The sequence below is a fragment of the Lagenorhynchus albirostris genome, chromosome 12 (genome assembly GCF_949774975.1).
Source record: "Lagenorhynchus albirostris chromosome 12, mLagAlb1.1, whole genome shotgun sequence".
In the NCBI taxonomy this organism is placed as follows: domain Eukaryota; kingdom Metazoa; phylum Chordata; class Mammalia; order Artiodactyla; family Delphinidae; genus Lagenorhynchus; species Lagenorhynchus albirostris.
This window is the reverse complement of record NC_083106.1, coordinates 66,723,763-66,740,912: the sequence shown is the minus strand read 5'-3', so window position 1 is coordinate 66,740,912 and position 17,150 is coordinate 66,723,763. Positions and strand designations below refer to the sequence as shown.

At 35.7% G+C, this 17,150-nt stretch overlaps 1 protein-coding gene across 6 annotated transcripts in view; it reads right to left on the bottom strand.

Annotated features, from left to right (window-relative positions):
- The window catches only part of RNGTT (RNA guanylyltransferase and 5'-phosphatase), a 218,012-nt gene that overhangs the window by 189,692 nt on the left and 11,170 nt on the right, over window positions 1–17,150 (bottom strand). For all 6 annotated transcript variants that reach the window (XM_060167795.1, XM_060167796.1, XM_060167797.1 and 3 more), the window contains 3 exons: window positions 17,011–17,099; window positions 9,240–9,315; window positions 7,818–8,058 (listed from right to left, as the gene is read on the bottom strand). In XM_060167795.1, the coding sequence (XP_060023778.1) occupies window positions 7,818–8,058; window positions 9,240–9,315; window positions 17,011–17,099 (406 nt within the window). The remainder of the gene's footprint in view (window positions 1–7,817; window positions 8,059–9,239; window positions 9,316–17,010; window positions 17,100–17,150) is intronic.

Below are 17,150 nucleotides of genomic sequence, written 5' to 3'. Positions count from 1 at the left end.
CATTTCTACCATTAAATATAATAACTAAAGAAAAATTTCAAAGGAAAGCTTAACCAGGTGGATAAGTTTTTTTAACATATTTAGTAATTGAGATACTCATAACTTCAATATCCTGATGAAATTACATCTTGTATATACTAATTAAAAAAAGAAAGCATTATCTTTATTCTGAAGGTACTAATAGCACAGAATTTTTTTAAGTTTTACCAATAACCTTCCCTGTAAACTCAACCTTTTTCATGAACACCCTGTACCCCATGTCTTAACTAGAAGCTAGCTCTGCACCAAGAAGACCACTCACTTTTCTCTTAAGTGAAAGCTACTCATTCTCCTACTGCACAAGTCCCATGGTAGTAGTGTAAACAATTCTCTTATATCCTCACTGCTTTCCCGGCCTCTTTCAAAAGTTCCTCTTCCATTCAGACTCATTCAGCTACATCACTCAGCTAGATGTCAGGTAGAGCAAACATCCACTGTGGTTGGTTGCACAACGGCTCTCTTTGTGGATGGGATGCCTTCCCCACCCACAAGCCATATTACATGACATGAAAGATAACATGCCACTCCAGCCAAAGTTGATGGGAGCATGAGTGAAACCCTAACTCTATCTGAACCTATCAGGTTCTCTCTTCTGGTAACCTGGAATTTGGACCCAGAAAATCTCCGCATGTGGCGAAAATTATAACACATAAGCTTAGACATAGGACATTAAATATCCCTCGTAAACAAAGAATCAGAAATCTCCCAGGTAAACAAGGAATCAGCTATATTCCTGCGCTTGAGCTGCACCCATTTACTCATAGTAAATTCCTCTTATTACTTAAGCTAGTTTGAGTTAGTTTCTGTTACTTGCAACCAGATAATCTAAATTAATAAAATGCTCTATCCTTCATATATTGACCTCTGGTCACTTCCGCACATTCATCAAAACCATCAGTATTTCTCACCATGCTAACTTCTGTCATTATATTGGTAACATTAACATCCATTGAGACAATCTGACCCATCATACAACCTAAGCTTCACAGTTCTGTAATTTCTTTTTTTTTTTTTTGCCGGTACGCGGGTCTCCCTCTGTTGTGGCCTCTCCCGTTGAGGAGCACAGGCTCCGGACGCACAGGCTCAGCGGCCATGGCTCACGGGCCCAGCCGCTCCGCGGCATGTGGGATCCTCCCAGACCGGGGCACGAACCCACGTCCCCTGCAATGGCAGGCGGACTCTCAACCACTGCGCCACCAGGGAAGCCCTGTAATTTCTTTTTTAATGATCCTCTCATCTGTGCTTAACTTGAACAGCCTGCTCCATGGCCATATCATCCTCATTCCAGACTGCTCCACCTTTTGATTCATCAACTCAACTTACATTGACTGGGTACCCACAACATTCTAAACCAGTATGCTCTTCTGACCTCTTTCATTAAACAGCTTAACTCTTTTACTCTCACTAAGCTCACTTTTCAATTTCACCAAGACTTACAATCCTTCACTCCTCCCTTTCCAGTCTAACAGCTCCCCCATCCTGACCTTACTTCCTATTCAACCTAGATCCTATCACTGATTACTTCAATTACCCTTCACCTGATATCCTCTGTACTCTTTACCCTCTGATCCTTCCATCACACCCATACTAAATATAGCCGACCTTGTATCAACCCACCATTAATCTCCACTTCCACACACAGGCAGCTGAAATTTACTGAGGAAAAATCACAATCTCAGGGCTAAGGATGAGATTTCCCTCCTCTTGCTGAAGACCTATTTCTCTATCTGCTCTTGAACTTCATTCCCTTTAATCTCCTCAGAAATTGCTGTATCATTAATTCCTTTAACATTTCATTTATTTTCAACTTCACTGATTCCACTAGCTCCTTATCCTCAAGTAATAGATATGCTTGAGTTTATTCCATACTAAAAAGCCTTTTCTGAATATGTCTGCATCAAGCAATCACCCTTAGTTACCCTTTTTGCTCATAACCAAATTACCTGAATAGTCTGTACCAGTGTGCAGGTAAGAGTTAACATAATAGGACTGCTTGCAAGGTTGGCCCCTGGATGGCATCTGGGAACATGACTCCCAGTGTTCTCAGTCAGCTGATAAGGCTGGTTCATCACGCCTAAACTATTTGTACAGGCAATAGTTTACGCTGAACAAATGTTTTCCTTCTGGGATTCTGGAATATTGATACACGCTAGGCACAAGCTGCCTACATGACCAACCATGAATAAAAACCTTGGGCACTGAGACTCTAACAAGCTTTCCTAGACAGAAACATCACACATGCGCTGATGCATTTCCATTGCTATGGGAAGAGTGAGCTCTGTACGACCCCTCGTGGGAAGGAGAGAGCATAAGGAAGCCTGCACGTGGACTCTTCGAAACTCCACTTGTCTTTGTCACTTATGATCCAGCAGGATATCCTTAGTATACCGCTGCATTAAATCTTAGCTGTAAGTACAACTATATGCTGAATCCTAGAGAATCTCCAAAAGCAGAGGTGGTAATGAGGACCCCTAACACAACGGTGTCCTTTTTCTCACCTCCCATCAGCTGCTTAAAATCACTAGTCTGACCTGGCCCTGCTGTACCACAGAAAATTATCCTCAGATGGACACTTCATATCCTTACTGTATTCATCCCCTCTATGACTTTTCATACTATTAAATCATCCATATAGATCACTACAAAACTCTAAACTATTTTTCATATTTCTTTGTCTTCTTGTGCTACATCCAGGAAGAATTTCTTAGCTAGATCTTCCAGCTTGATAATTTCCTCCACAGCTAACTTCAGTCTGCTATCCAACCCACCTACTGACATTTTTCTTTATTATTATCATTTCTAAGGTCTCTAACTGGTTCTTCTTCATAATAGCTTGCCATTATTTTATGGATTGATATCCTCTCTTGTCTTCTAAAGAAATGTTCTGTTTGCTTTTTATAAACTATTGTCTTCGGTGCTAGCCAAAAAGAATGAGGCAGTTCTGTAGGTACTAGGAAAAGAGAAAACTTCACTTCTTACCCTATATACTTCTAGATGTTCACATTTTTATTTTACAAAGAAAATTGATCTTTATGTCACTTGTGTACACTTTTAAAGAGACAGGTAAGTAATTGTGGAGAAATTCTTTTAAGATAACAAAAATGCCAGTGGTAGGGTAAAAGTTGAAGGATTATTTGTTTTCAAATTTTCTTTAATGTCAGTATATTATTTTCATAAATAAAAACATATTTAATAATTTTAGTATTTACTAGTTATGATTTGAAAAGAGGAGAAACCTACCAAAATGCATAAAGCTTCAGAATTTTCTTTTTTCATAACTCTACCTTTGGAAGTATAAGCTCAAATATTCTTGAAAATTACCATTGCATTGTCAGTCAGAAATCAAATCTAACTACTTTCTCCAAAAACAAAGAAGGTAAGCATTCTGCTTTTGGCAATGGCAGACTAGTTTATTTAGACAAATTTTGCAGCCATGAGAAATGCTAGACAAAAATGTTAAAAGCACCTGTTTTACGATATCAGAGAATTAGAAAGGCAGTAAGGACCTGAAGGGCCAAGAACTCAGAAGGAAGGGAAGCCCTGAGAGATGAGACAGACATCTGGCATAGCTTTTCTCCTCTAGGATTTTCCTCTAAAGGTACTGTTTCCAAAATGGTAGCTGAGAGGCTACAAAACTGAACAGAACTTTCAGCATTTATCACAAGAATGGGAAAACAAAAATTGGAGTTCAGGTCACCAAGGAGAGGGGTCCTGCTTAATGCTCCAGGATTTCAGTTAGAATTCCCAAGGGGCCACACTACAAAACTGGAGTGAATCAAAAACAGACCAGCCCCCCAAAACTAAAGCCTAGCTTCTAAACAGTTCAATTCTTGACTGAGTTAAGATGTTCTATTCCTAATCCTGTGTAGGAGCAAAGGTAAATCTTCTCTGAAGGAAGAAAACAGCATGCAGAACCTTAAATTATTTCCACAATTTTTCATACATAATGTCTAGTAAGCAGAAATACCCAGGTATTTAAAACAAAAACAAAACAAAAAAAAACCTACAGTTGACTAGAAATCAAATGAATACAAGAAAAACTAAAAAAAGGATCCAGAGGGTATCCACATACCAGAGTTATCTGACATAGGCTTTAAAATAGGCTTAATAGGGAGTCCCTGGCAGTCTGGTGGTTAGGACTCGGTGTTTTCACTGCCATGGCCCAGGTTCAATCTCTGGTCAGAGAACTAAGATCCCACAAGCCACATGGCCAAAAGATTTAAAAATAAAACAAAATAAAATAGCCTTAATAAATTCAAAAACCTAAATGACAAGATGCAGAATTCCAGCAGAGAACTGAAAGTTACTTTAATACTCAAACTGAAATTCCAGAAGTGAAAGTAAAATAACTGAAATTAAGTACTCAGTGGATGATTTTAACAGCAGCTTAGACAAAGCTACAGAGAGAATTAATACACTGGAAGATAGGTCAGAAAAAAAATAACCAGACTGAAAAAAATGAAACAAAAAAGTGGAGAATATAGAAAAGAACATATGAGACATTTTAAAAAATAATAATACTTAAAAGGTCTATTGAGTAGAAGGAGAAAGGAGAAAGAATGAATCTAAAACAATATTTGAAGAGATAATGGTCAAGAATTGTCTAAAACTGATTTAAAAATCTAATCATAACTTCAAGAATCACTGTAAGTAGGAAGCAGGAAAAATACAAAGAAAACCACAGGTAGAAACATCATAGTAAAACTGTTGAAAATCAAAACCAAAAAGAAATTCTCTTCAAAGAAGTAACTTCTCAACAGAAATGAATTATGGAATAATATCTTCAACATATCAACCCAGAATTCTAGAATCTGGATTTTGAAGAACAACTGTTCTTAAAATCATGGGGTATATAATAAAGACATTTTCACACAAATGCTGAAACAATGTGTCACAGCAGATCCACATTAAAGAAAATACTGAAGAGAGTGCTTCAGTTAGAAGGAAAACTATGCAAATGGAACCACAAAAATACACAAAGAAATGAAGAGCACCAGAAAGGATAAATATGTGGGTATAGCTAATGAATATTAACCATATAATGATGATGATGATGATGATGTCTTATGGGATTTAAAGTATAGAGAGAATCAAAATACACAATACCAAAAGGGCAGTAAGAGATGAATGGACTCAAAAGTTCTTGGATTCTTGCATTATCTATAAAGTGGCAAAAGTACTAACATTTACCAGACTTCAACAGTCAAAGATGCATACTGAAATATTGGGTAACCACTAAAAAAACAGTAAAGGAATGTATAACAAGCATGGATTGGGGTGACAGAAGGGTAAAAATAATTAAGCATAAAGAAGGCAAGAGGACTTCCCTGGTGGTGCAGTGGTTAAGAATCTGCCTGCCAATGCAGGGGACACAGGTTCAATCCCTGGTCCAGGAAGATCCCACATGCCGCCGAGCAACTAAGCCTGTGAGCCGCAACTACTGAGCCTGCGCTCTAGAGCCCACGAGCCACAACTACTGAAGCTCGTGCGCCTAGAGCCCGTGTTCCGCAACAAGAGAAGCCACCACAATAAAAGGCCTGCGCACAGCAATGAAGACCCAATGACGAAGACCCAACGCAGGCAAAATTTAATTAATTAATTTTTTTTTAAGGCAAGAAAGGAAGATAAAAAGGACCATACCACAAGTGGGATAAACAAAATCAAACAAAAAAAAACAAATAGTGAGATAGTAAGTTTAAATTATATCAGTAAAATAAATGTACATAGACTAAATATTCCAATAAGGCAAAAACTGATGACTAGGTAAACAAAACCCAGCAACATGATGCTTATAAGAGTCATACCTTAAATAAAGGATTAATAAAGGCTGAAAGTAAAAAGATAGATACAAGGTCTTCCATACAAACACTATCCAAAACAACACTTGTACTACCATATAAATATCAGATCTTTTACAATGCTAAAAGTTAAGACATTGTAAAGATAAAATTATCTTTTATACATATTTGTATAAACCAAATATCACCTCAAAATATATAAAGCAGGGCTTCCCTGGTGGCGCAGTGGTTGAGAGTCCGCCTACCGATGCAAGGGACACGGGTTCGTGCCCCGGTCCGGGAAGATTGCACATGCCGCGGAGCGGCTGGGCCCGTGAGCCATGGTCGCTGAGCCTGCGCGTCCGGAGCCTGTGCTCCGCAACGGGAGAGGCCACAACAGTGAGAGGCCCGCGTACCACAAAAAAAAAAAAAAAAAAAAGTGTGTGTGTGTATATATATATATATATATATATATATATATATATATATATATATATATATATATATATATATATATATAAAAAGCAAAATCTAACAGAACTACAAGGAGAAATAGGTAAATCCACAATCACAGTGGGGAATTTTTAAACACCCCTCTTAGTAACTGACAAAACAAACCAGGAGAAACTAGGTTTGGGATTTTATTTTATATGTCATTTATTCCCCTAAAGAAACATGCTCTTCTTAGCTAGTTTCCTTTTAATGCTGCTGGAGCTCATTTGCAATTATAGGGATTTAATGGTGCTTAAGTTTATAAAATAAATGTCATTTTTAAGATACCTTCTGATGGCAAAGAAAAATAAATGCCGCAAACTTGACCCTATTTTGTAAAAACAGTAATGTTTGTTTTAAACTCTTTTACACATTCAAATACTAGATCATAATTCAAAAATACATTAAGCGTATGCTCATGATTAATGTTATTCTTAAAAAGTACAGTTGAATTCCCTCACAGAAGTGATAAGAGGGTAATCATCTATATGTCATATTATGCTATTAGACTTTCTTTAGAATGTGATTCTTATTTTTCTAGGTATGTGATTCAGTAATTTCAGATATCTAAGTCCAGAAAATGAGTTAGAGTAAAAAACTAGTCCAGAAAATGAGTTAGAGTAAAAAACTAAGTTATTTTTGAAATTATTTCTATGTTTCAAAACAATTTACACTTTCAGTAGCCACTGAGTCTTGAAGTTTGAAATGTGTAAATACATATTAAAACAATGTTTTTCGAACAAGAGACTTTTTTTTAAGCCCTAAATAACTGTATTTTATTATTTACATAAAACAAGGAATTTTCTTCCTTGCCTGTCAATGCATACTAATAAATGAGTTGTGGGATTTACTGCTCAACCATGATATCTCACACACCTTAATTATTACCTTTATGAACAATTAATTACCGCCACACTTTCCCTGATTTTACCCTTTGGCCTACACCATCTACTTGTGTATGTACAAGTACAACCAGCAATCTTCTTCTCAACATCTCTCCTGTCCTCCCGAGAAAAGAAGGTAATGCCTAATGTTTTTTCTTAGGCCTTTTATTTCTAGAAGATTAACAGGAGTTGGCTATAGAATAAATAAGAATCTTCTGAGTTCAACTTTACAGAAAAATATGAAAACACCACCCATGGAAAGGAGCAGAATTCATATGAAAAGTTATTTTAACTATGGGACAATTTTGTAAAGCATCAGTAAAAATTTTCACTCCATATTTAGTTAGAATCTCACAACAGTTTGCAAAGAAACAATAAATTCTCAATCTAACATCTAAGAGTTCTTTGGTTTACCTAAGAAACAAAAACAGGATGAATTTATATAACTGAAACTTTTCTTATAGAAAAGGCAAAGATCCATGGCTATTAAGAGTCTTTGGAAATAACCAGAATGAAATAATCTAACAAATCTAGCTAAACAAACATAGTTAACATCCATTTGCATAAGTCTCAATGAAGCCGTAGAAGAAAAGGTAAAGACTATAATAGTATTTTTAAACATTACCAGTTTTAAACGTTCTTTTCTCCTTTTGCCAAAGGAGGCACTTGACCCAGGTTCTGATTCCTTTTTTCCATCCTCGTCCTCATCTTCGTCTTCATCATCCTCAAAACACCAATCTGGCAATAGAGGTGGGGGTGGTGCTTCCTCTATATCACCATAGCGACGAAAAAGTTCTTTCAAATAATCACCCTTATAAATTCCTGGTGGTCTGGCTTGAGCAAAAGTAGCAACTGCTGCTTCAATACTATGGAAAATAAACATCATGCAATTTCCTCACTACTCTCCATTTATGCAGATTTATCAAAATTCACTTGTTACATTTAAGGCAATTATACAAAGCATAATAGAGGTTTTCTAAAATGGACAAATCACAGTCCCCACGCTCAAGGCATTCAATCTATTAAGAGACAAATTCATTCTGAAACATTTTTAACATAAGTACATGGGAATTTCCAAAACTCTAGAGGTAAACCGCAATGAGTGTATAGACGATACTGGGTACAGTCTGTAAGGAATTTAAGTAAACCCTTGAAGTTTGAGGTCTGACTCTCAGCGAAAACATCAAAGAAATGTGAATAGCAATATGAAAAGAGAGTAAAAGCATGCTGGTTCTTCAGGAACTTTCAACACACCCAGGCATTAAGAGTACAGGTCATCAGAGAGAGGCTAAGCATAGGCTGAGTCTGACATAGGAGTCTGTATCGTGTAGCATTACCGTATAGAGCATCTGAAAGGCCAGAAAGGCAGGGCTAGATGTGCATGCAGTAGAGAACCCCCAAGGATGAATGAACAGGAAAATATACAATCACATGTGTACTTCAGCTGATTATATTCAGAGAAGGATCTACTGCGTGAAATGCTTTGTAAACAAAAGTAAAGACCTTCAAAGTAAATGAGGAAATTCAGTTAGTAATATCCCATTCTCTAATCTCTCAGAATCTAAAAAGACACTTTACAAATAACAGTTGCTCAGAAAGACATGCTTATTGGTTTAAACAGAATAACTCTGTCCCCCAAAATACCTTTTCTGTATAGCATTTAAGTTCTTCCTAGTACTCAATAGGTATTTTTAAAAGGTACTATTAAAAATGAAAAGAAAAACAATAGTAACCTCCAAGGTGAAAACGTACACAAAATATTGGGAGAACTTGTCTCTGATAATTCTGTAAGATGTGAAAAAAAATCTGGAAAAGAAAATGCATGGTATATGGGATCCATAAGCACTCAAAAGTGCTACTTAGTAGAAAACACCAGGTAATGAATGGTGCTCGAAAGATTAACCAAATCTAAAATGAGAACCAATTGAATCAATCATATTACTCATGACTTCACCAAAAACCTGGCAATATAAAATGCTATAACTGAAAAAGCAATAAAAAATTTTTATCAATTACTAAATATGTCATTATAACAAGAAACAAATACCTCCAATCCATTTTCTCCACCAAGAAGGCACATATGAGGAAACCAGTGCGATTGAAACCATGGGTACAATGAACACCTAAAAAATAAAACAATTTTGATTTAATAAATCACTTCAGAGGCTACGTTTTACTTTAAAACCCCAACCTGCAATCAAAACATTTCAATCATTTTATAAAATACATTTTTAAAGCTTGGCCTTCTTTTATAACTATTAAACCTGTCAGCTTAAATTGCTTAGAAAATAACTTATAGCACTAGCTATAAGTTTAAATATAACATATACTGATTTATTAGTTACAACTGTTTCTAAGGTCTAAAGTTTTATTTTAAAACTAAAAGATTCCAAGCATTTTAAATAAGGAGGTATTTCATCAAACACACAACTCTAAAGAACATAGGCGCACGCACACACACATGCACGCGAGACACTTCACTAGATACGGAAAATAACAAACTGATGGATACACGGTACAATAAAAACAAAGTTCTCTAGAAACCAACTGACTGTATCTTTACATTAGCTTGTAATCTTCCAAAATGAACTTTTAGAAGAAAAACCTGCTGAGAAAAAGACATTTATTTTTGTTAAGCTTTTTTTCAGGACATATTCAAGATCAGTGTGGTCCTGCCTCTATATTCTGAAAAGCTGCAAATGAGTTTCATAAATTCTAAAACTGACTGCATTTTCAAGTCATTTTAACTACTTTGAAAAGTAATAAAAACAGCTTGGTGTACATTATTAAACGATCACGCTGTAGAGAACCCACTTCAATGGCAGCTCAACGTAAAGTAGAGACGGAGCATCAATGAAGCAAGAAAACTAGTAAGGAAGCCATCCCAGTAATTTATGGAAGAAACATTTAAGGTAGAATGTGCAATCTGAGGGGTGAATAACTGTCAACACTGAGAGTTTGGTTTCTGACTTGGGTGACTATTTGGGCAATGGCCCCCTTTACCAGGTAAGGAAGTACAGGAGTTTACGTCAGTCTTTCGGGCAAGGCAATGAGTACAGCTGGACATGCTGAGTTTAAGGTTCTTATGAGACTTATAAATATTTGGAAATAAGGGTAAAGAGCTTCACAGAGAGATCTAGCTGGAGTTGTGGATTCAAGAATAATCAGCATATAGTCACTACAGAAGCAGTCTGTGGTGTGGGCAAAATCACTGAGAATGGGTAAGTATCAACAGAACAAGAGAAGATAATTAAGGATGGAATCTGAGGAAAACTAACCTTTCAAGAATAAGTTGGCGGATGGAAGGGCATAAAAAACGACTAAGAATGAACAATCACGGGGTCGAGAAAACAAAGAGTGCATGAACACTGGGTCATGTTCACCAGGAAAAGAGGAAGTTCCAAGACAGGAGTGTTCAACTGTTTAAATGTCACAAAATGATTAGAACTGAAAGTCACTATTTGTTTAAGACTGCAGAGGGAGGACTCCAGATCGCAGTGATGTGAATGAAAATAAATGGATTCAAGTATCAATCTTTTGGAAAGTTGACTGGGAAGGAGAAGGGGAATATAAAACAGAAAGGTGTGGGGGTTTTTTGGAGGGAGGGGTAATATTTTAATATAAGAGGCTTGGGTATATTTACAGGCTGAAAAGGACCTGGTTAAATCTCAGAGACTGAAATAGAGAACAATGATATAACTGAAATGAAGTTTCTGAAAAGAGATAAAAAATAAAGAGATCAGCCTTGAACAGAAAAAGTTACCCCTTAGAAATAATTGCTATAATCATGAAACTCTATAAGTTCATCATCTCCAGTGCTTTGTTAAGAAAACGTGCCTCAAAAGTTACACAAAGATGTCAGCTGTAAATAGACATTTTTATTCAACATAAATCTTAACCCAACATGTAAATTTCCTCTCTACTTTATATTTGAGACCAATTTAAGCAACAAATACTCTAAAAATGTTTCTCAACTACACCACTACTATTTTTGCATCTAATTTTTACTCTAGCAAGATTAACTAAATATTTTTATGAATAGGAAATGTAAGAAGAATTGCCAATTAAGTGATTAAGTCATGCCATGATATGCAATTTAAGAAAGTACCAGTGCTCATTATTCAACATAGTTTTGGAAGTTTTAGCCACAGCAATCAGAGAAGTAAAAGAAATAAAAGGAATTCAAATTGGAAAATAAGAAGTAAAGCTGTCACTGTTTGCAGATGACATGATACTGTAATACACAGAGAATCCTAAAGATGCTACCAAAAAACTACTAGAGCTAATCAATGAATTTGGTAAAGTAGAAGGATACAAAATTAATGCACAGAAATCACTTGCATTCCTATACACTAAAAATGAAAAATCTGAAAGAGAAATTAAGGAAACACTCCCATTTACCATTGCAACAAAAAGAATACCTAGGAATAAACCTACCTAAGGAGACAAAAGACCTGTATGCAGAAAACTATAAGACACTGATGAAAGAAATTAAAAAGGATACAGAGAAATGGAGAGAGATACCATGTTTTTGGATTGGAAGAATCAACACTGTGAAAATGACTATATGATCCAAAGCAATCTACAGATTCAATGCAATCCCTCTCAAACTACCAATGGCATTTTTCACAGAACTAGAACAAAAAATTTCACAATTTGTATGGAAACACAAAAGACCCTGAATAGCCAAAGCAATCTTGAGAAAGTAAAACAGAGCTGGAGGAATCAGGTTCTCTGACTTCAGACTATACTACAAAGCTACAGTAATCAAGACAGTATGGTACTGGCACAAAAACAGAAATATAGATCAATGGATCAGGAAAGAAAACCCAAGGATAAACCCATGCCCATATGGTCAACTGATAAAGGAGGCAAGAATATACAATGGGCCACAACTACTAAGCCCGCAAGCCACAACTACTGAAGCCCACACACCTAAAGCCCATGTTCCACAACAAGAGAAGCCACTGCAATGAGAAGCCTGCGCACTGCAAAGAAGAGTCGCCCCTGCTCTCCGCAATTAGAGAAAGCCCACACGCAGCAACAAAGACCCAATGCAGCCAAAAATAAATCAATCAACTAATTTTAAAAAAGAACTTATTATGTGCCAAGTTATTATAAATATTTTTATTTAATCAAGAGAAATGTTTTTTACCAAAATACACGTGTGCTACTCAGGAAAATATATATTCACAAATCTGGCCCATGTATTTATAATTAGAAACACCTAAAGTAATTAGAGGCATTAGTTAAGCTACACATCTATTATATGTAGTCCACCATTTACCAAGAAATCAGCCATTTCTCTTTTAACACAAAACAGACTTTTTTATTTCTCCAGTCCACAAAATTCTTATCCTCAAGTTATTTCTGTACATGCAAACAAATGCACTATAGCTCTATAATCTCTTATTTGTAATTATAATTTCAAAAAAGCTCTAAAAAAGACTGATAGGGGGACTTCCGTGGTGGCGCAGTGGATAAAGAATCTGCCTGCCAATGCAGGGAACATGAGTTCGATCCCTGGTCTAGGAAGATCCCACATGCGGTGGAGCAACTTGAGTCCGTGTGCTGCAACTAAGGAGCCCACCTGCCACAACTAAGACCCGGTGCAACCAAATAAATTAAAAAAAATAAAAGACTGATAGGGTACTATCAAAAGGATACAGAAATCAACTTGAAGGGGCTCCCATTGGCCTAGGATGGAGCAATTTGGGCATAAGAATAAATATTGACTGCAACTGATTTAAATACATCAACTATATAAAAATTCATGAGTTCATACAGATACTCCAAGAAAAGAAAGTAATCAGTCACCACTGGAGATTGGTAAGATACCAATTCATTATTCTGGAAATTAAGAAATAAGAGAATCAGACGCTTAACTTGCCTTTCCATTACAAACTGCATTTCAGGATAATCAAATTGTTGAGAATAGTTCTTTACTAAAGAAGAATTCCAGCTAATCCATGAAGAAATGAGAGAGAATCAGAAAACAATCACTGTTTTCCAACCCCTAATGAAATACTGGATGAAGGCAGCAACCATCAATGGATGATAAAATCATTAGGTAAAAGACAGATGAAAAAGTCTGTAACAGAGGAAACAAGATGGTGCCACCAGAACCCACTTAATCATCTTCGTACCCCTAAAAGCAGGACCATCAGACATTATGTGCTTCCTGATGTGGTGTGAAAGGAACCATACAACGCCAACTATGAAGTATGCTTGCCAAAATATATAAGTACGCCTCTCGATTTAACTACCAGTTTACAGGACATACAGAAGACAAAGGAAAAAGTTAACTAATACTATGAGGAAGCACTCAGGTAGACCCAGATAATGGAATATTTTATAGGACAAATGATGTGGTTTCTCCAGCAAACTGATAGCATTAAAAAAGAGAGTGAATCAGAGAGATTTAAGAGACATAACAACAAAATGCAACATGTGGACACTATTGGAAACTGGTTTGAAAATCTAACTTAAAAAGGCATTTTTTCTATAATTGAGGAAACCTGAAAATGGACTAGGCTTTAATGACCTTAAGGAATTTCTCATTATTCTGTTTGGTACAATTGCATGGTGATTATATAAAAACCAAAAATCCTTATCAGTTAGAGATGCATACTGAAACACTTTAAGTGAAATGACATGGTATCTGTGATCTAATTTAAAATACTCAGAAAAAAATCTGTTAGGGGGAGGAGAGGAAAAATGAAAAAAAAAAAAAACATCAAAATGATAATTATTGAAGCTGAATGATGGATACATGAGGTGTCATTTCACTATTCTCCCTATTTTTGGTATGACTGAAAATTTCTACAATAAAGAAAAATTAGGAGGTACTATCTCCAGGGGAGGTAACATATGGTAAGAATTGGAAACATATGACCCCCACGGGTTTCAGATAAGGGATTATGAAGCTGTAGTTCTTCCTAAACATCAGAAAACGTCTGAGGCTTCTGTGTTTCAAGAACTTTTCATTTCCACTAACTCTACAGTATTATCCCACAACCAGGCTAACTGCATGTACTGACAGTAAAATGATGATTTAAAAAAAAGAGTAGCTTTGAAAATAAATCTGAGTCTAACTTTTGTCATGTCACAAATGTCTACTGTTGATCACAAGTATGCTTCAGCAAAAATGTGTGCAAGGCTGATGAAAATTCCATCTCTGATACTAACACAACTAAAATATTGTAAAAGCAGACCAATATTTTCTGATCCTAAGAACACAAACTTGATTCTTTATTCTTTTTGTTTGAAAAGGTGTTACCAGCAACCAGCTCTAAGACCAGTTTCTGTTGTTGTCTTCAGAATATTACAATAAATAATTGCCACTACAATGCTCCAAAACTGGACAGGACCAAAGCAAATGCTTCCACTTCAATCCTCATGAAGAGAACCCCTACCAGTGATATAAAACAAATAATATATATTAACATATATTGTAGCACAGTTCTATAATTTTTTTTTAATAACCCATAAAACACTCAATTTAGAAAATTTCCCCATCAGTTCTTCTAAGAATACAACCGGACAATTTATAACAAGGGTTGACTTGGGAGTATTAATCTTCCTGAAATCAGGATATCTGATTCCAGATGTTAAGTGTTCTTGAAGTTCTTCTTGAATTCTTCTTCTTTACCCCTATAATGGCTTCTCTCGGATGAAAAAAGTTGTTTTTAATTGTTCAAATAAAGGTCTCAATGCTATTTTAAGCTGTTTATGTTCTGGTTGTATCCTAAATATGTGTGTATTTGTTACATATATTCATGTGAATGTGTAAATATATATACATATCACAATACCATGTCATATAGTCCCATATTATTGTTCTTCTGTTAAATAAATTGCATACTGTACAATATAAATGATCTGCTTCTATCAGAGGTTTAAGCTGTTTCCAGTTTTTTAATTACAAATGAAGATGTGATTAAATTTCTTTCTCATAAATCTTTATGTCCATCTCTGACTACTTCCTTTAAATAAATTCTTAAATGTGGCCTTGACAAGTCAAAGAGTGTGAACACTTTTAAGAATCTTGACAAATATCACCAAATTGGCCCTCCAGAGAGGGCGTACCAATTAACACTCAAATTAATAATGTATAAGTACATCCACTTTATCCAAAGCTTGACATTATGATTCTTTTTTAATCTTTGCCAATTTGATGGGGGAAGGTAACAACATATATTTTAATTTGTATCCCTTGTTAACAAGTAAGAATGAAAATTTTTTTCATGTTTCTTGGCTATTTGTAATTCATTTCTTATAAATTTCATTTTCATTGTTTTCCATATTTTTCTATGGAGAAATGCCTCTTTTGCCTGTTGGATTATAAAATCTTTTTGTATATAAGAATATTAACTTTTATCTGTCATATATGCTTCAAATATTGCTCCCAATTAGTCAAATATCTTTTTGCTCTGTTTCTGTTGTGTTTTATAATACAGAATTTATTTTTCATTTTTATGTGGTCACTCTAGAAACCAGTGTAGCAAGTAATTAGAGATTTGGACTTTGAAGTAAGAAACCGGATTACAAACCTGGCTTAACCACTTATCAGATGTGTTACCATGGAAAAACTATACTTAATTTCTCTGAGATTCAGTTTTCTTATCTGTAAAATATGGATACTGCCACATATTACAGAGTTGTTATGAGGATTACATTCATTCATTCATTCATTCATTCATTCATTGTTTCCCACCAAGTCTGCCAGGCAAATAATAAGCATTCATTAATCCCAGCTGTTACTATTACCATGAATAGATATTTTAATTTTTGACAGCAGTTTTCAAATTTAAGTGTACATAAAAATCACCTAAGACCCTTGTTTTAAAAACAATTAGATCCCTAGGCTTCATTCCCAGAGGTTTTGATCATACAAGTCCAGTACGGGGCCCTAAAGCATGCACTTCTAATAAACATCCTCAGGTGATTCCGACGCAGGCGGTCCAGGAATACGGCTTAAAAAATACCTGTTTATGGATTCTGCCTTTGACGATAAACTTGGAATACCCTTTCTTACCTCAGAGTTAAATAAGTACTGACCTATATTTCTCCTATATTATTATGGGTCCTTTCAAAAATATTTGATCCATCTAAAATATATTTTATTATACAGTCGGCTAATTGTCTCATAACCATCTGTTGAATAATCACACCTTCCCTCTCTGATGTGAAAAACATCTCTACCACTAGGAAACCACTGTAGTTTCCATTACTTTACCATACGCTTGGATAACTGGTAAGGAAAATCCCCTTGTTACTTTTTATCTTTCAAAATTTTCTTGCCCATAATTTCACCTGTTTGATTTGCCAAACAATTGTTTTCTGTACTCAATAAATACTGACTTAATGGAGGCAGTGGACTTAACAAATAGAAATTAACTTCATAGTAATTTTTCCAAAGTCTCATTGGGATTTTGCTTGGAATTACATTAAAAATTGGAAATTGGGCTTCCCTGGTGGCACAGTGATTGAGAGTCCGCCTGCTGATGCAGGGGACACGGGTTCGTGCCCCGGTCTGGGAAGATCCAACATGCCGCGGAGCGGCTAGGCCCATGAGCCATGGCCGCTGAGCCTGCGCGTCCGGAGCCTGTGCTCCACAACAGGAGAGGCCGCAGCAGTGGGAGGCCTGGGTACCGCAAAAAAAAAAAAAAAAGTTAGTCTACTACTTTAGTAAATGCTTCTTGGTGATGATTTAAAAAAGAAAACAAAACTTCCATATCAATTTACTTGTAAAAAAGAAAATGGAAACCCAATCACAAAGAAAATATTCAACATTGGTAAAGTGAAGCCAAACATACCTATAAGTTCAGGCGGGTTTCTTTCATTAAACCGCTCACATAGACGAATAAATGTCTCGGTATTCTCCGTTGTAGGGCATTCGCCATGTCTAGTAATACAAAAACATTTTTTTTTAAGAAGAGATTACAAATTTCAGCAG